Here is a 22,515-nt window from a genome sequence, read left to right on the forward strand (position 1 = left end):
CACGGTGACTTCATAGCGTTTATTTTCAAATACACACAAACAGCGACGAGAATCATCATAAACCAGTTATTGATCAAATGCACAATAACGAGAACAATCACATTTCCACAAACTGTACAGCGTCAGAAAGAAACTAACAAGGGGGATGAGTGTTTTTTGTTACTGCAGGGGGAAAAAACAACCTCTCGAGGACCCGACCGAAGCACGTCGCCAACGCCGACACGCTTCCCTCGTCCTGCGCGGCGGGAGCAGCTCGCCGTCCCCTGCACACTCGGGACGAACTCAAGACAAAGCACCGAGAACTCAGCATGCACGTAATGTCGTAATGTTGCGAGCGCACCCTTAAAAGTCCCGTCTGCGTGTTTCCGCGTAGAGATCAAACACTTTAATATCCGTTGGCAACACGTTAAACACACACAAGTGGGAGAAAAGTGTCTTTTTTTGTTTTTTAATCTGGATCTGAAGCGTTTTTATCAAACAGGACGCACAAAGAGGGAGAGACCACTCTGTGACCGGGGGGAGGCAACAAGCAGACGCTCTCACATGAGGTGCATGCAAGAAGGTTATTAATATTAATGTGATTAATATCGATGAGTGTTCACCAACATCGGGACGGTGTGAGAGTTTTTCTTTGAGCACATTTTTAAGGGAACGTTGTTTGAGGAAAAGCAGCTGGTCGCGTTCGTTTCCTTCAACTCAAACGTTCTTTACAGTGAAGTCGAACGTCGTCATCAGGATCTGAAACTCAGTGTGTGGCCAAAAGTGTGTGGACGGCCCTGCTGACTCTGGGTTCGTTTCTTTGGTTCCCTTTAAGGAAATCCACAGAACACACACACAACAATGACGTGTGTGTGTGTGTGTGTGTGTTTGTCAGGTGAGTAACGGCAGGTGGACGCGTGCAGCACGTGGAGAAGAACAGGTGTTTAAGTTTGGAGCGAGTCCAAATCACAGGTCAAATACAGAAATCTAATTTCATTAATATTACATGTTTTATGCTGCGTTCACGTGGCGTCAGAATAATCAGAAAAATGAGCTCCACACTGGAAGAAATTCACGCTGCGTTAAAAATGTGAGCTGGGGCACGAGGCCTTCAGGGGGTCGTGACAAAATGCACCAAATCGTGTTCAGTTTTGTGTTTTCTGCTCAGAATCATTAATAATTATTAATTTTCTCTTTTTTAAAGTATTCTAATGAAACCAGGCGCTGGATCGGACGCAGGTCGAACTAAAAACTCACAGCAAATAAACGTTTCCAAAGACGGTTTCTGTGTTTTTATCACTGATGTTTAATTTTTCTAATGAGTTTTGGTTTGAATTTGTTCCTTGATGCTTTAAAAACAGTGAAACGACCTGAATCCAGCAGAGTGGAGGCTGTTAGAACCACACACACACACGGGTGATATCCAGGTGTCCACATACTTTTGGCCGGTGTTATCAGGATATTTCATCAGTGGAGAGCAGAGCAGCGGACCGTCCCGTCACGTTGAGTCCTGGGTCCGGTGCTGCTCAGGTTCTGATGCAAAGATTCAAACGGCCGAGCAAATGAACCCACTGCTCCACAGTTTCACTCCACTCGGCCCAAAATAACCAATGAGCAAATTAATCAATTAACAAGTCAACCAATCATCTAAGCAGTAAATTAACGAATCAATCAGCTAATTAGAAAATGAATCAAGTAAGTCAACTAATTAGTAAATCAACCAATTAACTAACCATGCAATTAGCTTATTAGCCAATTAACTAATCAATCAATAAATTAGCAAATTAACCAATCAGACAGTTAACTAATAAACCAATTATCAGATCAACCAATTAACTAATCAACCAAATAGCAAATTAACAAGTTAACCAATTAACCAATCATCACATTCGTAAATTAACCAATTAACTAACCATACAACTAGCTTATTAACCAATTAGCTAATCAGTTAGCCAATTAACAAATTAGCCAAATAACAAATATAAAAATCTACCAACTAACTAACAAGTTAACTAACCAATCAATTAACTAATTAACAAATGATCCAGTCAGACATTAATAAATCAACCAACTGACCAATTAACTAATCAACCCATCCTCCCTCCATCCTCAGTGTTCATTCTGCTTGAGTGCACTTTTTTAAATCCTATTTTTGAGATCATGTCACTGTTCTAAGGAAATATTATTAATAATAAGAATTCATGAGTGTGGTTAAAACTCACGAGGGTCGTTTTTGTTTGATCGTGATGTTTAAAAAGCACGAAGCTCCGTTTGACTCCACGACTTCACCTACACTCGTGCGTTAGCTTAGCATTTACGCTACATGACTAAAAAGCAGCGTAGCATTTAGCGATCGAGTCAGCGCGGATGCACATCTATAAACATGCGCGGACGCTGCAGCCGGACCTTAGGAGGCGTTTCTCTGCGACACACACGGAAACGTCGGTAAATGTACAAAGATGGCCGCCGCGGCTGCAGCCAACGCAGCATCTACGCGTCTACGCATTCACGTCGCTTTAAGAATACTTTCCCCGGTAACTGTGATAAATTCTACCTACTGTTTAACGTGCACGCGCTGTGATCGACGCCCGCCCCTCCCTAATAATTTGGCCACTTTGAGTTTCCTCCCGGAGGCTTTTCGGCGCGTCTTGAACGGAGCAGTAACAAAAAACCAACACTGACAGTAGCAGGCACAATACAAATGTTGCTTCATATCAAACACACGTCGTAGATCCACAGAGTACCATTAGAAAACCGTGCCCGACGCAAACCCACGTTTCTACTCTAGCTTCTTTTTTTTTTACTTCTTTTTTGAATGAACCGCCCTCCGAGCGCCGCGGCAACGACAGCACGGAGGTCGGAAAGCCTCGACGAAGGAAGGGTGCTACTTTACGCCTCGCTCTCTCTCTCTCTCTCTCTCTCTCTCTCTCTCTCCGTTACCCTGTTAGCTGTTCTGCTTTAGCGTGACCTTGACCGCAGCAGTCTGCTTCCATCATACCAAAAGAAATATCAGGGGGACACGCGTCCAAAGGGGGCGTGAAGAGCTCATTTCTAAAGGTTTTTTACGGTCCACGTGGCGGGAAACCACGCGGCGAAGGGCGTCAGATTCACCCGCACGTGTGAAATCTCAGTCACGGGGAGAATTTTGCTCTGCTGGGGCGCTTTGACTCTTAAAGGGAGGCTTAGAAAAAGGTAGAAAGAGCAAATAAAGAGACTGATTAAAGACGCGTGGGCCTACGTGGTGAACTCTCTCTCTCTCTAACGCGCTTTCGAAGGTTAGTGAAGGATGAACGGTGACGGGGAGCTAAAAAAGTCCTGTGAAAGTAACGAGGAAGGCGTCACAACTCCTCTACGTGGTCGAGGGTGGAGGGAGTGGAGGGGGCGCAGGTGCGTTCACAAGCCCTGCTGGGCCAGAGAGGCGGACACCTGGTCGGCCAGCGTGGAGAGCTGCGGAGAGTCGGCCATGTTGATGCTGCCGGAGGAGGACACGGTGCTGAGCTGCTGGGGGGAGTCTTCCAGAGAGACGATCTCAGCGCCGTGGTCGGTGCGGGCCCTGGCGCTCTCACGGAAGCTCAGCTTGTGGCTCTCAATCTGCGGAGAGGATCAAACACGGGGCAGGTCAAACACGCGGACCGGAGTACTGTCTGCACCGCGGCAGGGTGTCTGAACCGTGACAGGGCGTCTGCACTGTGACACGGCGTCCACACCATGACACGGTGTCTACTATACTACGACTTTTTACATTTTTTACAAACTAAACTACGACCTTTTTAAAAAATTACAAAGTAAACTACGATTTTTTTACATTTTTTACAACCTAAACTACGACTTTTTACATATTTTTTACAAACTTTTTTACATTTTTTTACAAACTAAACTACGACTTTTTACATTTTTTACAAACTAAACTACGACTTTTTTACACTTTTTACAAACTAAACTACAACTTTTTTACTTTTTGTACAAACTAAACTACTACTTTTTTACATTTTTTACAAACTTTTTTTACATTTCTAACAAACTATACTACGACTTTTTACATTTTTTACAAACTTTTTTACATTTTTTACAAACTAAACTACGACTTTTTACATTTTTTACAAACTTTTTTACATTTTTTACAAACTAAACTACGACTTTTTACATTTTTTACAAACTTTTTTACATTTTTTACAAACTAAAATACGAATTTTTTACTACGACTTTTTTACATTTTTTACAAACTAAACTACGACTTTTTTACATTTTTTTACAAACTATACTACGACTTTTTTACATGTTTTACAAACTATACTACAACTTTTTACATGTTTTACAAACTATACTACGACTTTTTTACAAACTAAACTATGACTTTTTTACATTTTATACAAACTATACTACGACTTTTTTACATTTTTTACTAACTAAACTACGACTTTTTACATTTTTACAAACTAAACTACGACTTTTTACATTTTTACAAACTAAACTACGACCTTTTACATTTTTACAAACTAAACTACAACTTTTTTTAAAAAAATTACAAACTAAACTACGACTTTTTTACATTTTTTACAAACTATACTACAACTTTTTACATTTTTTACAAACTAAACTATGACTTTTTTACATTTTTTACTGACTAAACTACGACTTTTTACATTTTTACAAACTAAACTACGACCTTTTACATTTTTACAAACTAAACTACAACTTTTTAAAAAAAATTTACAAACTATACTACAACTTTTTACATTTTTTACAAACTAAACTATGACTTTTTTACATTTTTTACAAACTAAACTACGACTTTTTACATTTTTTACAAACTAAAATACAACTTTTTACATTTTTTACAAACTGTTTTACATTTTTTACAAACTATACTACGACTTTTTTTACAGTTTTTACAAACTAAAATACAACTTTTTAAATTTTTTACAAACTTTTTTACATTTTTTACAAACTATACTACGACTGTTTTACATTTTTTACAAACTAAACTACGACTTTTTACAGTTTTTACAAACTAAACTACAACTTTTTTACTTTTTTTACAAACTAAAATACAACTTTTTACATTTTTTACAAACTTTTTTACATTTTTTACAAACTATACTACGACTTTTTTACAGTTTTTACAAACTATACTACAACTTTTTACATATTTTACTTACTATACTACGACTTTTTTACATAATATGTTTTAAAAAAAAATTTTGGGCGTTTACTGGACACAATAATTTGACTTTTCATGACTTTCATGAGTGTACCGTGACCTTTTCGTCTGATGATTTAAGCATTTATTCTTTCTGACATATTATATTTTGACTTTTTTTTTAACATGCTATGACTTTTTGTTTTTTGTTTCAGCGTACTATGATACGACTCTGACATAGTTTAGTATGTTGTAAAAAAGTCAAAGTACACATTAATGTTAAAGTCAAACACTGGGACTGTTCCTTTGTCCGTGCGTTGTGTGCAGGTGTTTATCAGTTTGCACGTTCACGTTCTTAAAACCTGTAAAAAACAAAGAACATTTGCGCTGCAGACAACGCCGACCTGTTAGCTACTTACAGGAGTCCTCAATCTTTATGAGGGGGTTCGTCAAGATGGGTGTGATTGGTGCTGAAGGGACAGGCTGAGGTGACTGAGGGGGGGAGACAGCGGGGGAGGGGATGGAGGGGCTGTCTGAGGTGCTCCCCTCTGCTTCCTTCCCCTTCTCCCTCTGCAGAGGAGCCCCAGCAGCGGGAATGACAACGCATGCAACAAAAATGGCATCAACACAAATCAAAACGCAACACAACTGAACATGATGACAACAAATCAGTAACTTATGGTGGAATCAGCCGGATGGAGACGATGGAAGCTCGAACAAAAGAGGGAGACAAGCATCAAACGCAGGGGAGGGACGGGTGAGAGAGGGAGGACTCAGCGGTGCATCTTTACATCTTAAAATGTCGGTTTCTCTGTGGGAGACATCGGTTTGAGCGAACGCGCTGCACTGTGACAACAAGCCTCCGAAATCAAGACTCAGCTCCTGGAAAAATCAGATTTCTAAATGAAACCTGCTGCAGAGAAACGACCACCTCCTTAAAACGGCGTTTCCTGTTTTTCTCTACATTTCTATTCGTTAGAAAATCCGCTAAAGTCTGGTTCCTTTGACCAGTGTGAGTGCAACCGTACCACGTCTAGGAGCGGCACGCTTGCCGTCCACGGCCCGTTTGGGAGAGGTGGGCTTTAGTAAAGCACGTTTGCACGTGTACGAGCACGAGCGTGCGCCCTAAGTGTCTTGAACGTGTGTGTTTACCCGTCTCTGTCCACCTCCGGGGACGTGGCCGATGTTGTCGAGAGAGCCGACCTTGGACTGAACTCTGAACTCCAGCTTCTCGTTTTTGATCTCGATGTTTCCGCCGCCTGAAAAAAGAACAAACACACGTTAAAGAAACATAATAAATAATAATAAAAACACACAAACCGCAGAAACTGAAGGTTAAGGACGTTTAAAAAGCCTGATTTAGAGAAAATCAGTCCTATTTTCTGTCTAAGAAGAAGAAAAATCGTGCAAAGAAGAAGAGAAATTGTCTCATTTTGAGAAAATACACATTAAACTTTTTCTTTAGTAGATTAACGAGTGAATATCAAACTGGACTTAACCCGTAATGACGTGTGGACCTGTGGACGCGTGGACGTGTGGACGTGTGGACGAGTGGACGCGTGGACGAGTGGACGTGTGGACGTGTGGACGTGTGGACGTGCAGCATTTATGCAAATGATCGCAGCAAAGGAACAAGATCATGTTCCTTATTTAAACTTTGAGACCACGAGCAAAACTTCTTCATCTAAAAACCTTTAAAGAATTATAAATAAGTCCCAGAGTTTGGTTTTTACCTGCTCTGTAAAGTGTCCTGACATAACTTCTGTTAGGATTTGACACTAAAGAGAACATTTAACTGAATTGAATTGAATTAAGAAACGACCGTAATTCTTTTCTTGTCTAGTTTTAAGTCACATGATGATTTTTCACTGACTTTTTTACTTTTCCAACAGACTAAACTTTGATTTTTTGACTTTTTTTTATTACTGTGAGACTTTTTTAAAGGACCAAAAGCAAAAAAACTTCTCAATTTAAGACTCTTAAGAAACGACCATAAATAAGTCTGTGTGTGAGTGTGTCTTTACCTGCTCTGTAAAGTGTCCTGACATAACTTCTGTTAGGATTTGACACTGAAAAGAACATTTAACTGAATTTAACTGAATTAAGAAACGACTGTAATTCTTTTTTTGTCCAGTTTTAAGTCACATTAAGATTTTTCAGTGACTTTTTTTACTTTTTCAACAGACTAAACTTTGAGTTTTTGACTTTTTTTTATTACTGTGAGACTTTTTTAAGAGACCAAAAGCACAAATTCTCAATCTAAGACTCTTTTTTGTAACTTTTTCTGTCCAGTTTTAAGACATATGATTTTTTCACTGACTTTTTTTACTTTTCCAACAGACTTCACTAATTAAAGACACGTGGGTCCACTTGGTTAATTCTCTACACTTTACTTTAATACTGTGAGACTTTTTTAAGAGACTTTTTAATTTAAGAATCTTAAGAAACGACCGTATTTCTTTTTTTGTCTAGTTTTAAGTCACATTATGATTTTTCACTGACTTTTTTTACTTTTTCGACAGACTTTACTTTGATTTTTTGACTTTTTTTACTACTGTGAGACTTTTTTAAGAGACCAAAAGCACAAATTCTCAATTTAAGACTCTTAAGAAACAACTGTAATTCTTTTTTGCAACTTTTCTGTCCAGTTTTAAGCACATTCTGATTTTTCAGTGACTTTTGTCGACAGACTAAACTTTGACTTTTGTAAGAAACCACTTGCACAACTGTTCATTGTTAGATTTTCTTTCTAACACAAAATCATTTCCCTTGATTTAGGAATATTCTGCTTATTTCAGGAAGAACAAACGTACCTGGCTTATGACGGATGTTGACTTTGGATCCACATTTGGACTGAACGTTGGTCAGATCGATCTTCTTGTGCACGATCTGAACCTGTGACGGCGACAGAACCAGAGCAGACACGTATCACACATTCAGTCTTTCAGCACGAACCGCTCTAAAGTCGTGCAGCTGCAGAGGAACTGATGCTACGACCGTTCGTCTGCATCCAGGGAGGAAACACACGTGGAGACACACCGGGTTACAGAGTAAAGAAGGTTATTAATAAAAGAAATGCAGAAAAATGGTTTCATTCAGTCATGTTCTGCATTCTGTAACGTGCACGGCTCATGGAGCAGAGGCTCCGCTCTGCTGTCACGGCCGATCGTCTCGTCACACAATCCTCAAAGCAATTTCAGTCAAAAGCAACTGGACCTGGTTCTTTGTCTAGGAAGACGTTTCACCTCTCATCCAAGAGGCTTCATCAGTTCATGTACGCATCTGACCAGACTGGGACTGGACCAGGACCAGGACCAGAACCAGGACCAGGCTGGGACTGGTCCAACTAACTGAGGTGAGATCCAGGTATTTAACCTCTCACAGGCCGATGATGCCACAGGAACCCTTTGTGCTCCAAGCCCCAACGACCGTCGTTAGAGTGACAGTTGTTGGTGGGAAGTAGGTCTGGACTTGGTTAGTGCTCTATTGAGTCTGAACGACCGTCGTTGGAGTCACAGGAGGACGTTTGTGAACAGTTGTTCTTTGAGGTTGGATTGTTGAATGAAGGGATGAAAGGGCAGCATTGTAAACTGGAGAGAAGTGGAGTCTCAGACCCCCTCCTCTGGTTAGCGATGGTTTCTCTACTTCTGCATTGATGCTTCTAGAGATTAAAGACCTGGATCTCCACACCAGTTAGTTGGACCAGTCCCAACCTGGTCCAGTCCCAGCCTGGTCCAGTCCCAGCCTGGTCCTGGTCCTGGTCCTGGTCCTGGTCCTGGTCAGATGCGTACATGAACTGATGAAGCCTCTTGGATGAGAGGTGAAACGTCTTCCTGGACAAAGAACCAAGTCCAGTTGCTTTTGACTGAAGTGGCTTTGAGGATCCACAGACCCCCTCGTCACACAAAGCGCTCAGTCTCTCGGCCGAGGTCGTCTCTGTGCGTGTCAGCGCGGACAGAGACTCTTTGTGTCTGTGCAGAGACTCCTTCTCCTTTAACGCGTCTCTCCACTTTGAGGGAATCCATTCATTTTTATAAGATCTTCAGAAACACACACACACACACACACACACACACACACACACTCGGGGGATTCATGCGTGCTTGTTTGGGTGGTAAAACTTTCTGATCACAGTCAAAGGGACAAGCACAGAGTCCACAGAGTAATCAGGACCATGAGCATTACATCACAGGCTCAGAGGAGAGGGGACGCAGCGAGACGGCTGAGTCAGATCTAACGTCCTGGTGCGAGCGAGGCCGCGGTGCAGGCCGCGGTGCAGGCCGCGCTGCAGGCCGCGCTGCAGGCCGCGCTGCAGGCCGCGCTGCAGGCCGCGCTGCAGGCCGCGCTGCAGGCCGCGCTGCAATTGCAATAGTCAATTATATATTATTTATAATATGAGATATAAAGTATATCTCAGATAAAATTTACTTTTTTTCCATATATATATTATTTACTAATTTCAGAGAATATTTAAATATTTTATTGCAAATTTATAATTTAATATATTTTAGATAATATTTAAGTTTTTATTGCAAATTTATAATTTAATACTTTCAGAGAATATTTAAGTATTTTATTGTTTCATAAACTCTTTAATCTTTCAGAAAACACGACTTTAATCTATATATTCATTTGTGTGATATCGACGTTTTTTCTTGTAAATTTACGACTTTAATCTTGTAGCTTTTTCTAAATAATGTTTAACTATTTCATGAACTCATAAGTTTTACACGCACACGTCTTCATTTGTAAAGTAATTATTAAATAAAGCTGAATTATAAAAGTGATCACGTTTAAAAGGATCTAAAATAGAAAACATACCATCTAAAAAATTAATACGTTTTGCGACAGAAAGCTTCTTTCACTTCATCGCGTTCTGACGTCAAACTGTCAAAACGCCTTTAAATCTTAAAAACCAATAATTGTTTAAAGTTCAAATAACTTCTGGAGTATTAATAAATATTTCCTTTATGTAACCGCATTTAAAAATCGTTTGGATCGAAACGTTTCGTGTTTATTTCGTAAAAAGTGCTGAAAAAAACGCGTCCGCTTTATGTATTTCTTTTTATTTCCGACCCAATTTTAAAGCTTTTATTAAATATTAATGTTTTAATGACTTACGTAAGCTTTTAGCTCAGGTTGTGCAGATTTTAGGGATATAAAACATTTGAATATACGCAGATAAATGACGTCACAATAAGCAAATGAAGGCACTGCACCCCTTCTAACGATGTAGAGTAGATTTGTGACATCACAACAGTACAGGAAGTCCTGACGGCTCGTTTAAAGGCACAGTGTCTGAACACGGGCCGTGTGCGTTTCTCTGCGGACTGAGAGTTTTGATACTTTCACAGTATTTATAAAAGTGCATATTTTGCACCTTTATATTAAAAAGAGATGTGGAAATCTCACAGTTTACGGGACCTTTAAGTGCCGCGCTTGAGTGAAACTACTTGGTTTGGTTGCACCGCGGACGGTTAAGTGTTATTCGGGCGGTCAGTATGAAATGCTCATGCCTGTGTATTAATGAGAACACGGTTAATAGGAGGTGTTACAGTGTCGGGGGGGTCGGACACACGGGAGGACTCGTGCACGCTCACTCCCTGCTCCTCTGTGAAGGTGCATTCAGGGTCTGTCGTAGCTACTCACGTTGCCGCCCCCGGGTACGTGTTTTAGATTATCTTTGGAGCCGCACCGGGACTGCACATTGCTTAAGTCCAGCTTCTTTTCAATAATTTGTACCTGGAAAGTTGATATGAAAGACGGTTATCCTGGAGGGAGGAGGAAATTAGACGTTGGAGGGACGAGTTTGCGGCTCCGGGGAGGAGAGAGACCTGACCCGGCTGATTAAAGACCGCCCCGCTGAGGAGACCCCTCACATTCCCACTTATCTCAGACTTCACACCTCCAGTTTGTTTTCACACTGTGAGGCTGTGACACTTTATGCTTTTAAAGGGAAATTCTGCCTTAAAATCATCCCAGGATCTTCTTCTGCACCTGAGAGTCGCTAACAGCCGGACGTGGCTAACAGTGGTTAGCTCGGGGCAGTACGGTGAAGGCATTCAAAGGTCTTTTTTAACCACTAATGCTGCTGAAAATAACAGCAAACCTCTGCAGCAGCATGAGAAGAGTCCCTACACACACAACAAAGCAGCAACAGCGTAGTTAGTGAAGCCAGAGTTTATTAAAGAGTGTTTTAAAGACTTACCTACTGGCCCCTGTACCAGCTCCTCTCATAGTAAAGTCCATTACAGTGGATTACCAAAGTCAATCCCAAAGGAAGGAGCCCATTGGTGCTTAAATGTGACTTTTGTTTCTGAAGCTTTAACTAAGAAGAGAGAAAGATACAAAACCACCACAAAAAGATACAAAACCACCACAAAAAGATGCAAAACCACCAAAAAAGATGCAAAACCACCACAAAAAGATACAAAACCACCAAAAAAGGTGCAAAACCGCCACAAAAAGATACAAAACCACCGCAAAAAGATGCAAAACCACTGCAAAAAGACACAAAACCACCACAAAAAGATGCAAAACCGCCACAAAAAGATGCAAAACCACCACAAAAAGATGCAAAACCACCGCAAAAAGATGCAAAACCACCACAAAAAGATGCAAAACCACCGCAAAAAGATGCAAAACCTCCACAAAAAGACACAAAACCACCACAAAAAGATGCAAAACCACCGCAAGAAGATGCAAAACCACCACAAAAAGATGCAAAACCACCACAAAAAGATACAAAACCCCCACAAAAAGATTCAAAACCACCACAAAAAGATGCAAAACCACCACAAAAAGATTCAAAACCACCACAAAAAGATGCAAAACCACCAACAGGTTCACTCTCTACGCTGATGATGCTTTGTTTTGTGTGTAGGGACTCTTCTCATGCTGCTGCTGAGGTTTGCTGTTATTTTCAGCAGCATTAGTGGTTAAAAAAGACCTTTGAATGCCTTCACCGTACTGCCCCGTCTCTGTGAGCTTGTGAAGAATAAAGAATAAGAGCACGTGGTTCCTCACCTTCCCTCCTCCGGGCGTGTGCTTGATGTTGTCTTTGGATCCACAGCGAGCCTGGACGTTAGCAAAGTCCAGCTTCTTGTCCAGGATCTGGACCTGAGAGAGAGACAGAACGGGTCCAGACAGGAGGAGGGGAGGGAGGGAGGGAGGGAGGGAGGGAGGAAGAGATGAAGGGAGGAAGAGAGGAAGGGAGGAAGGGATGAAGGGGTGAAGGGAGGAAGGGAGGAAGGAAGGAAGGGGGGAGGGGGGAGGGAGGAAGGGAGGAAGGGGGAGGGAGGAAGAGAGGAAGGGGGGAGAGAGGAAGGGAGGAAGGGATAAAGGAGGGGAGGGAGGAAGGAGGAAGGGATGAAGGGGTGAAGGGAGGAAGGGATGAAGAGATGAAGGGAGGAGGGGGGGGAGGGATGAAGGCGTGAAGAGATGAAGGGAGGAAGGGATGAAGGGATGAAGGGGTGAAGGGAGGAAGAGATGAAGGGAGGGATGAAGGGTGGGGTGAAGGGGTGAAGGGATGAAGGGAGGAAGTGGCGAAAGGAGGAAGGGAGGGAGGAAATAAGGGAGGAAGAGATGAAGGGATGAAGGGGGGAAGGGATGAAGGGAGGAAGTGGCGAAAGGAGGAAGGGATGAAGGGTGGGGTGAAGGGTGGGGTGAAGGGATAAAGAGATGAAGGGAAGAAGGGGTGAAGGGATGAAGGGATGAAGGGGGGAGGAAGGAAGGGAGGAAGGGTCCAAGGGATGAAAGGAGGAAGGGGTGAAGGGAGGAAGGGAGGAAGGGGTGGAGGGAGGAGGGGGTGATGAGATGAAGGGAGGAAGGGATGGAGGGAGGAATGGATGAAGGGATGAAGAGATGAAGGGAGGAAGGGATGAAGGGAGGAAGGGATGAAGGGAGGAAGGGATGAAGGGAGGAAGGGATGAAGGGAGGAAAGGATGAAGGGAGGAAGGGATGAAGGGAGGAAGGGATGGAGGGAGGAAGGGATGAAGGGAAGAAAGGAGGAAGGGATGAAGGGAGGAAGTGGCGAAAGGAGGAAGGGATGAAGGGTGGGGTGAAGGGAGGAAGGGATGAAGGGATGAAGGGATGAAGGGAAAGACGTATAGAACCATAAATAAGTCAGCTGATCACTGAGCCTTAACCTTCAGGTGCGTTCTGCGTCTGTGGGCGGCGCTCTGACCTTCCCCCCTCCGGGCTGGTGCTTCAGGTTGTCTGTGGAGCCGATCTTGGACCTGACGTTCTTCAGGTCCGGCATGGGCGCCGCTGCAGCCAGAGGGGCCGGCGGGCGGCTCTTCAGCGAGCCCGGGGACTTGGGCGTGGAGCGCACCACCGCCACCTTCTTCACTTTGTTGGCCTCGGCCGCCGCCTTCGCAGCCGCCGCCTGGCTGGAGGGGGACTTCGGGGTGCCGGGGCTGCTCTGTCCACTCCCGTCTTTAGCAATCGGAGAAGTCAGAAGGTTTAAACGGGTCACAAACAGTCGTGGGTGAAAGGGAGATCAAACAGAAGCGAGGCTAGGAGCTGTGGCGACTATAAGCGAGCCAAGTTTGATCCCGGAGCGGGTCAAACTGTGGCACAGTGGCCAAACGTGATCTCTAACGACGGCTCCTTTCATCTACTTATTACCTTTGTCATTTTTGGGAGTGGGAGGTTTCTTGGCACTCGCTGAATCACAGAAACATACGACACATCATGAGTGACCCTTAAACTCCTCATGAGGTCAGAGAAATCAGAGTGAAAGTGGTTTAAATGAGAAACAGAGCAGAGTTTTGGTTCTGTACCTGGTTGAGCAGCAGTTCTGGTTTTGGCTCCGGGGGTCTGAGGCTTCGCTCCGGCCAGACTCTGCAAACCAACGACAAACAGTGCAGACGACTGAATCATGTTTGGAGAGAACAACACCACAGATCTGTGTCTCATCTGATGCAACGAGTCTCAAACTGGACTCCGTGCAGGTTCCGCTCAAACAAGACGAGGAAATCGAGCATCTTTAAAGGAAGCTTCGCCCTCAGACGGATCCTCTGCAGATCGAATATCAACCGAGGAACGCGTTAGAGTCATGAAGGATCTTTATTTAGTGTTTGTGGGACGCTTCGGCAGTGAACGGAGAATCAAACACAGGAGAAAAGTCTTATTTCAGGGTCCCTTCTCTACACTTGATCCAATCACACTCGCTTCTGGGAGCCGCCATCTTGTTAAACTGTGATTCTGCATCATTTCCTCTGACCAAAAAAGGGCATGTATGTGACGTTGGGGGGAGGGAGAGACGTCCATCTGGCTGACGTTTACCTCCGAGGAGAAGTGAGGGCACGCGCTGCTAGATAAACGGGAACGGGAGTCACTTTTGTTATTTCCCGTGTCTCTAATGGCGGTTACAACGGCCCTGTGAGTGAAGTGCAGCCAGCGTTTATGATTTAAACTGATATTAAATACAGTCCCGTGCTCATAGACTGTAAAACACCGACCCTCACGGCCCGAATCCTCCCGCTGCTCCAGATTAGCATCTAGTGTATGTGTCATTGACAGTAGGCTAACTTATAGTGCAAGTTTGGTGCAAGTGCGTTTATTTAATTAGCACAACAGAGCTAACGCTAACACGGTGTGTTCCTAAACTATCTGTTGGTTCAGTCGATTGAAGAGCAAACGGTCTTGTCACTTATGGAAACACCACCACAGTCCAGGTCGAGATGACGGAGTTAGCGTGCTAATGATGCTAATCCTGACAACTAGCCTCCGAGAAGAGAAGTGAGGGCCAGAGGCTAGCTGTCACTCAAGAGGCCACGCCCCTAATTATTCCTAAACTTTAACCTCCAATCAAATAAAAACTAGCCCCTCCCCCTCAGTGTTGTCATGGAGATCTGAGCTAAACACACAGACTAGAATGTTCTTTTGTCCTTAAACAGGTTTAATGATGCTGTGTAAACGGCCTGTTTAACATGGGGCTCAATGAGAAACTGCTCTGTTATGAAACCTGCCCCTAGTGGACACTCAGAGAACTGACGCTGACGGAGCTTCCTGATTGGATCAAACAGGAAGTCGCTGTGGTGGGGGCTCGGTCAAAAAGTGTTGGTATGTGACGAGTAGGGAATGAGAACCGTTAACAGACAACGCTCCGAATTGTGTAAATATTACGATTTTAGCGAAAATGCTAATTTTTTAATTCATTCATTCATTCATGTTCAGCCTCTTGTCCCTGTCGGGGTCGCGGGGTGCTGGAGCCGATCCCAGCTGACATCGGGCGTGAGGCGGGGTCCACCCTGGACAGGACGCCAGTCTATCACAGGACACATAGAGACGAACAGAGACAGACAACCATTCACACCTACGGGTGATTTAGAGTCATCAATGAACCGAACACCTGCACGTCTTTGGACTGTGGGAGGAAACCGGAGAACCCGGAGAAAACCCACGCAGACACGGGGACAACATGTTCCACACAGAAGGGCCCCAGCCGGGATTCAAACCAGGAACCCTCTTGCTGGGAGGTGACAGTGCTGACCACCGTGCACCGTGTCGCCCTCGTTTATGAATTGACCTGAACAAACAGAATGATACTGCGCGGGTCCTGTGAGAGTTTTACTGTTAAGACTTTTCCTAGTTTCACGATTCTCCGTTCACCGCGGCAACGCCCGGCGACTAAGCGATGCACAAAAGGTCAGTTTGAGGGTAAAGTCCTCCTTCGACACCCTGAACCGTGCCCTCTCAGAGCGGTACTTACTCCGGGCCGCCTGGGCCCTGTGCCGCTGGCTTTAACGGGGATGGAGCTGAGGCCGTTTCGGGAGGAAGCGTGTGTTTTGTTGCCCCTGGCGACCACAGACGGTCTTTTATGGGACGGGGTCGGTGCGGTGGCAGTGTGAGTCTTTTTTCATGAGGAGGGAAATAAAATGAATAATAACACAAAACAAAAGGTTCTGATGACAATGAACGTAAAACAGGAATGATTTAACAAATGAAGGAGATGAAAGAGGAAGGATTGTTCCGGTTTATCACAACGGGGGCTCGTTTCCACAGCCTGGTCCTGAGATCTGGGAGCACGGCAGGAGGAGACTCCACTTAAAGCTGCATTCTCTCTAATGTCCAGCAGGAGGTGATTCCACTTAAAGCTGCATTCTCTCTAATGTCCAGCAGGAGGAGACTCCACTTAAAGCTGCATTCTCTCTAATGTCCAGCAGGAGGTGATTCCACTTAAAGCTGCATTCTCTCTAATGTCCAGCAGGAGGAGACTCCACTTAAAGCTGCATTCTCTCTAATGTCCAGCAGGAGGAGACTCCACTTAAAGCTGCATTCTCTCTAATGTCCAGCAGGAGGAGACTCCACTTAAAGCTGCATTCTCTCTAATGTCCAGCAGGAGGAGACTCCACTTAAAGCTGCATTCTCTCTAATGTCCAGCAGGAGGAGACTCCACTTAAAGCTGCATTCTCTCTAATGTCCAGCAGGAGGAGACTCCACTTAAAGCTGCATTCTCTCTAATGTCCAGCAGGAGGAGACTCCACTTAAAGCTGCATTCTCTCTAATGTCCAGCAGGAGGAGACTCCACTTAAAGCTGCATTCTCTCTAATGTCCAGCAGGAGGAGACTCCACTTAAAGCTGCATTCTCTCTAATGTCCAGCAGGAGGAGACTCCACTTAAAGCTGCATTCTCTCTAATGTCCAGCAGGGGGAGACTCCACTTAAAGCTGCATTCTCTCTGATGTCCAGCAGGAGGAGACTCCACTTAAAGCTGCATTCTCTCTAATGTCCAGCAGGAGGAGACTCCACTTAAAGCTGCATTCTCTCTAATGTCCAGCAGGGGGAGAATCCACTTAAAGCTGCATTCTCTCTAATGTCCAGCAGGGGGAGACTCCACTTAAAGCTGCATTCTCTCTGATGTCCAGCAGGAGGAGACTCCACTTAAAGCTGCATTCTCTCTGATGTCCAGCAGGAGGAGACTCCACTTAAAGCTGCATTCTCTCTAATGTCCAGCAGGTGCTAGTCAGGTAAACGTAAATATAAAGCCTCTTCATTTGCTCATCCATGGTCTTCGCTCCAGTGGCGCCGTGTTCCCAGATCAACGGTAAAACGACGACTGATGGAGAAGACGCACGGAGTCGTAATAAACCGGAATGATCCTTTAAATGAAAGAAAAGGAAGATGACGTCGTTGCTTACGTACCTTATCCGCAGAGCCGTTATCCGTCTTTGCTTGAGCTGCGGACGGAAAAGAGAGAAGCAGACGTTTAAAATCTTTCATCTCGTCTTGTTTGTTTCCACCGCAGGTGAGAGAAACGGCCACCGGGGGCGTGCCCGAACACATTCACACGCCAAGGGAATCGAACTTTGGTGAAATGCAGCATGCAACAAGGTGGAGGTGGAGGTGAAGGTGGAGGTGGAGGGGGAAGGGGGGGGCTGCATAACCAGCAGAGTGAGCAGAGATGGAGAAAGAAACAAGTGGGGAGGGAGGACAACGAGCTTCTCCTCGGGTCAAAGGTTAACGTCCAATCGAGACAGAACTCGGAGGGGGAGAGTGCGGCGTGACGTACGGCAGAAGCTGCGTTGTCAAAAGAAAACCAGTGTAAGGCGTTAACTGAGGAGGACTCTGGTGAAAATGAACCAACAGACCTTTGGGAATAGGCACCGGCACCAGAGACTTTCTGGCTGGAGAGCTTTGGGAGGTTCTCTGGAGCTCGGCGGGGCCGGCGGTTTGAGCCCCACTCGTGCTCCTCATGTCTGAGTCATTAGAAATGTCAGGCTTTGAATAGCCGGCCCTGAGTAACCATGAGTCACCGCTGCCGTTTTCAGTGGCGGTGTCGGATGGCATCGCCTCTGAGACGCTCTCCTCCTCCTCTGAATTGTCCCGGTGAGGATCTTCCGAGCGAGGGTCAAAGGGCGGCGGACTTTGGTGCGTTTCCGGGGGGACGTTCCCAAACTTTGAAGCGTCCTGTTCGGAGACGACCTCCTCTCCTGGGTTGACCCACGAGCTTCTGTCTCCGATGGACGTGAGGTCTTCCAGAGCCGAGCTGCGGACTAAAGACATCCCGGGCACGTTGCTCGTTTCGGCGAGGCATTCGGAGGCGTCCAGGCTGATCGCCCTCTGAGAATCCACTCCCCCGGCGCGCTCGGGGCTCCCGCCGCCGTCCCGTCCAACCTCCGACCTGCAGCCGAGGTCTTCGGAGGCCCATAAGGACTCCCCGAGCCTCTTCCCACACTCCCCCGCCGCTTCGTTTTCTGGGTCCGAAGACCCGGAAGCTCCCGCGAGGTCAGCGGCGTCGTCTCCGGCGGGGATCGATCCGTCGGCCGCAAACGCAAACTCTCCGCGGACTCCGGATGCATCAGCTGATTCAGTTTGGAAAGCAGGTTAATGAGGACATTCACAACCACTTGTTTTTCCGTCTCCCCGTTAAAAAAACAAACCAAAAAGAAAAGAAGAATGAAGAGAAGTGGACGTCACCGCGTTCGTGTCTCAGAAAACTACAGAAGGTGAAGATGCAAAGACGTGGTCGATGGTGGGAAACAGAAAAAACCTTCACGGGAAAATAAGACGAGATGGAGACGACGTAAAGCGTCACAGCAGGGAGACAGATGAGTCATTCCAGTGGACAGAGTCACCAACAGGCCGCTAATAAACTCACTTTCACTGTAAATGTGATTAAAATGTGATTTTAAGTGTTTGTGAACTCCCTCTGAATTAATAAAAAATTATTAAAATCCCCCAAAAACACCTTTAAAGTGTCACATCACAACAATGTGTAAATATTTGGACTTTTACAGTGTTTAAATAATAAAAATCATATAATTTACAGTTTTTTCTTTTGTTACTATTATCTTTATTATATATTATTTTATTATATTATTTTTATTATTATTATTAATATTATTATTATTTTATTTATTATAATTATCTATATTTAATTTGATTATTTAATATTTTTCTGTCTTCACTTCTTTCTTTACGGATGCCCTACAAAATACAAAATAACTTAGATAACTAAATTTTATTTTAAAAAAAGAAATAATATATTTGGACTTTTACATTGTATAAAAAAAAAAAATAATTTACAGTTTTTTCTCTTGTTACTTTTATCTGTATTATATTTATTATATATTATTTTTTTATTATATTATTATTATAATTGTTATTATTATAATTATTAATATTATTATTATTATTATATTTATTATAATTATCTATATTTTATTTTTTATTATGTTGATATTTTTCCGTCTTACCCAGTTTTTCTACATTTCTGCGAAATAACTTAAATAAATAAATATTATAAAAAATATATTTTAGAAATTATATATTAGATTATTATTATTATATCATACATTTTGAGTTTTACAGTGAATAAATAAAAAAATCATAATTATTTTAGTTTTTTATATTTAAGTTTTTCTACATTTCTGCAAAATAACTCATATAAATAAATAAATATCATGAAATTAATTATTTTATAAATTGCTGTTGAAAATAGAATAAAATGTTGTTTTTAAAAATACTAAAAATGTTTATTTTTATTTAGCATTCAAATGATGTTTTAATAAATTAAAAAATATATAAAAGTATCATAACTTCTATAAATGTTAACAATTAATTAGATTGAGTCTTTAAATTATGAATTAATAATTGGGATTTTAATGTTTATCACAAATTAACTTAAAAATATGTTTTAATTTAGTTTTTTGCTATTTCATGTATTTTAAAATATTTAAATAAATTGAAGAAATAAATACTAAACAATATTTTTGAAAAATGAAAATAAATAAATAATAAAAATAATAGTTACAATACCAACACCAATACTACTACTACTACTAATAATAATAATAATAATAAAATAACATGAATAAAGATTATAAACTACATAAAAAAGAGTTTTATTTTAAAATACAATCATTAACTCATCATTTAACGACATAATGAGGTAATATAATTATTAATAATCAAATGTAATTCTCTTTCTCTCTGTATTTGTAGCTTTATTTATGCATCATTTAAAAGAAAATGCGATGCATGATTTAAAAACAACCTTTAAATGTTTTAATTCGTTGTAATGAAACCCTGTCAAAGTCTCCAGGTCAGCACTCAAACTGCAGAGAGCCTCCTGCACTCATTCAGGTGTGTGTGCTGCGCTAAATAAAGTAAATAAAGTAAATAAACAGAGTGTCAGTGGATGGACAGGAGCGGGAGCGTCCTACCTGCTGCAGCCGCTCCTCCTCCTCCTCCTCCTCCTGCTGCTGCTGCTGGAGAAACAGATGGAAGAAGACATTAGTGACGACGCGCTCACTGCAGAGACGTCCATGCAAAGCCCCCACACTGCACCTCTGCAGCTAATGCAGCAAACAACTGTTAAATATATGTAAAAATCATAGAAATGAAGAAGCAAACGGCACACGTCAGCTGCTCCGGGTGCTGACTCAGCTGTTTTTAACATTATTCAGGAGTCGTTGGCACATCCCCTTCATGCTCAAACAGCCACATTTTTATTTACATTTAAAAAAAAGGATGTTTATGATCGTGTTGCAGTTCTGAAAGGAGCAAATGATCAACCGTCAGAGCGAGAAGCAGGAAGAAGAAAAGAAGAAGAAGAAGAAGAAGAAGAAGAAGAAGAAGAAGAAGAAGAAGAAGAAGAAGAAGAAGAACGGTTTTCATGAAGCTGAAAGAAAAAAGATTTTAGAAATCAGGAAACAAAACTTAAATAGTTCAACATTTTGGGGATATCTTGCAGCAAGTTCCATGAGAAGATTTACACCAATTAAGGTTGGCTATTAAATGTTAGCTTAGCATAGCTTAGCGTAGCTTAGCCTAGCTTAGCTCAAAGACTGGAAGCAGGGGGAAACAGCTAGCCTGGCTAAAGCTCTCTGATTAACATGTTATATCTTGTTTCTTATAAAATATAAAGTGTAAAAAACATCAAGTTGAAGTTTTACGTTTGGATTATAGTGAGATTATTTCCTGGTCGCCTAGCAACCTCATGTGTGATGACGTCTGTCCCCAGAGGAGACGTTTCTGCAAACCTCTGCAGCAGCATGAGAAGAGTCCCTACACACACAACAAAGCAGCAACAGCGTAGTTAGTGAAGCCAGAGTTTATTAAAGAGTGTTTTAAAGACTTACCTACTGGCCCCTGTACCAGCTCCTCTCATAGTAAAGTCCATTACAGTGGAAGGAGCCCATTGGCGCTTTGTTGTGTGTGTAGGGACTCTTCTCATGCTGCTGCAGAGGTTTGCTGTTATTTTCAGCAGCATTAGTGGTTAAAAAAGACCTTTGAATGCCTTCACCGTGCTGCCCCGAGCTAATCACTGTTAGCCACGTCCGGCTGTTAGCGACTCTCCTGGGTTTCTCCGTTAATAGTTGTTACAGGAAAACCACTGTCTCGATGGCTTATCTGATGAGTGTAAGTGTCAAAAAAGACTATAGGATGATTTTGTGCCTGAATTCCACTTTAATGTGTATTTTAGAGAGATTTTTCTTTATTTTAATACCATTTTTATCAATTTTCAAGTGGTAAAAAAGGTTAATTTAGCACCAAATCTGTGAAACAAATGGTATCAACCCAGAAAATTGCTACAGAGCCTGAGCTAATCATCATAATGTTCTTTAACAAGTTATTTAAATGACGTAAACACACTTCAGAGGTGCTGGTGACTGGATGTCATTACTGCTTCCTCTGTTTCCAGTCTTCATGCTAAGCTAAGCTAAGCTAAGCTAACCGGCTGCAGCTCAGACATTAGAGTGGCATCCACCTTCTCATCTTCTCTTCCCCAAAATTTCAAACCAGGAAACTCAAATGCAGAAGCAGCAGAGAAAAAGCGGCGGGAGCTCAGAGACGGGAGGCGTACCAAGCTGCCCCTCGTCTTCACACGAGGCGCGCTCTATTTCAGAGAGCTCGGGCACTTCAGCTTCACCGCGGCCCTCCTCTGCAGACGTCGCCGCTGTGCAGGAGGAACGCATGTCAGTCAGAAAAAGGAGGAACAGTTAAAACCTGAATCTGAGCCTAATCTGACGCACTGTCCTCAGGTGCGCTCGGCTAAAATCCGCTCTAACAACCTCCTGACCTCGGCGCTGTGGCATTTTTCTCACGTCTGCAGACGCTGTTCCACATATCAGAGGAGTACTTTCAAAGCTCGCTGTCACTCTCACTGTTTATGATCAAAGCGTGCTCGAGCCCGGCGTGGAGTGGAGCCACTGTGGCTGAGTCTCAGAGACACAGAGAGCCATTATTTCCCATGTTAGAGAGCTGGTAACAGGCTCTTATTGCACTATTGTTACACAGATGCATGTGCAGAGTGTAGTGAGCTTGTTTGAAGCAAAGTTTAAAGGTTGAATATGTAGAATCTGTATTAAAAGCTTTATCTAAAAAGAAAATAATACACCCAGTTGGTGTTTTGAGAGGTAAAGAATGAAATTATAGCGTTTCCAT

At 42.9% G+C, this 22,515-nt stretch overlaps 1 protein-coding gene across 9 annotated transcripts in view; it reads right to left on the reverse strand.

The window, feature by feature from the left end:
- Positions 1 to 10: 10 nt before the first annotated feature.
- Positions 11 to 22,515, reverse strand: part of LOC310960914 (uncharacterized protein) — a 36,387-nt gene continuing 13,882 nt past the window's right edge. For 3 of the 9 annotated variants that reach the window (XM_083932768.1, XM_083932767.1, XM_083932772.1), the window contains 12 exons: positions 21,935 to 22,027; positions 20,292 to 20,336; positions 17,269 to 17,303; positions 15,837 to 15,977; positions 13,903 to 13,963; positions 13,748 to 13,786; positions 13,305 to 13,555; positions 12,146 to 12,238; positions 10,769 to 10,861; positions 7,933 to 8,014; positions 6,272 to 6,378; positions 11 to 3,570 (listed from right to left, as the gene is read on the reverse strand). In XM_083932768.1, coding sequence (XP_083788894.1) covers positions 3,373 to 3,570; positions 6,272 to 6,378; positions 7,933 to 8,014; positions 10,769 to 10,861; positions 12,146 to 12,238; positions 13,305 to 13,555; positions 13,748 to 13,786; positions 13,903 to 13,963; positions 15,837 to 15,977; positions 17,269 to 17,303; positions 20,292 to 20,336; positions 21,935 to 22,027 — 1,238 coding nt within the window. In that variant the 3' untranslated portion in view covers positions 11 to 3,372. Of the gene's footprint in view, positions 3,571 to 5,538; positions 5,690 to 6,271; positions 6,379 to 7,932; positions 8,015 to 10,768; positions 10,862 to 12,145; positions 12,239 to 13,304; positions 13,556 to 13,747; positions 13,787 to 13,902; positions 13,964 to 15,836; positions 15,978 to 17,268; positions 17,304 to 20,291; positions 20,337 to 21,934; positions 22,028 to 22,515 lie in introns of all 9 variants that reach the window. The other 6 variants (XM_083932771.1, XM_083932769.1, XM_083932774.1 and 3 more) reach the window with 6 other exon arrangements.

The sequence above is a fragment of the Echiichthys vipera genome, assembly GCF_963691815.1.
Source record: "Echiichthys vipera genome assembly, chromosome: 18".
NCBI lineage: Eukaryota > Metazoa > Chordata > Actinopteri > Perciformes > Trachinidae > Echiichthys > Echiichthys vipera.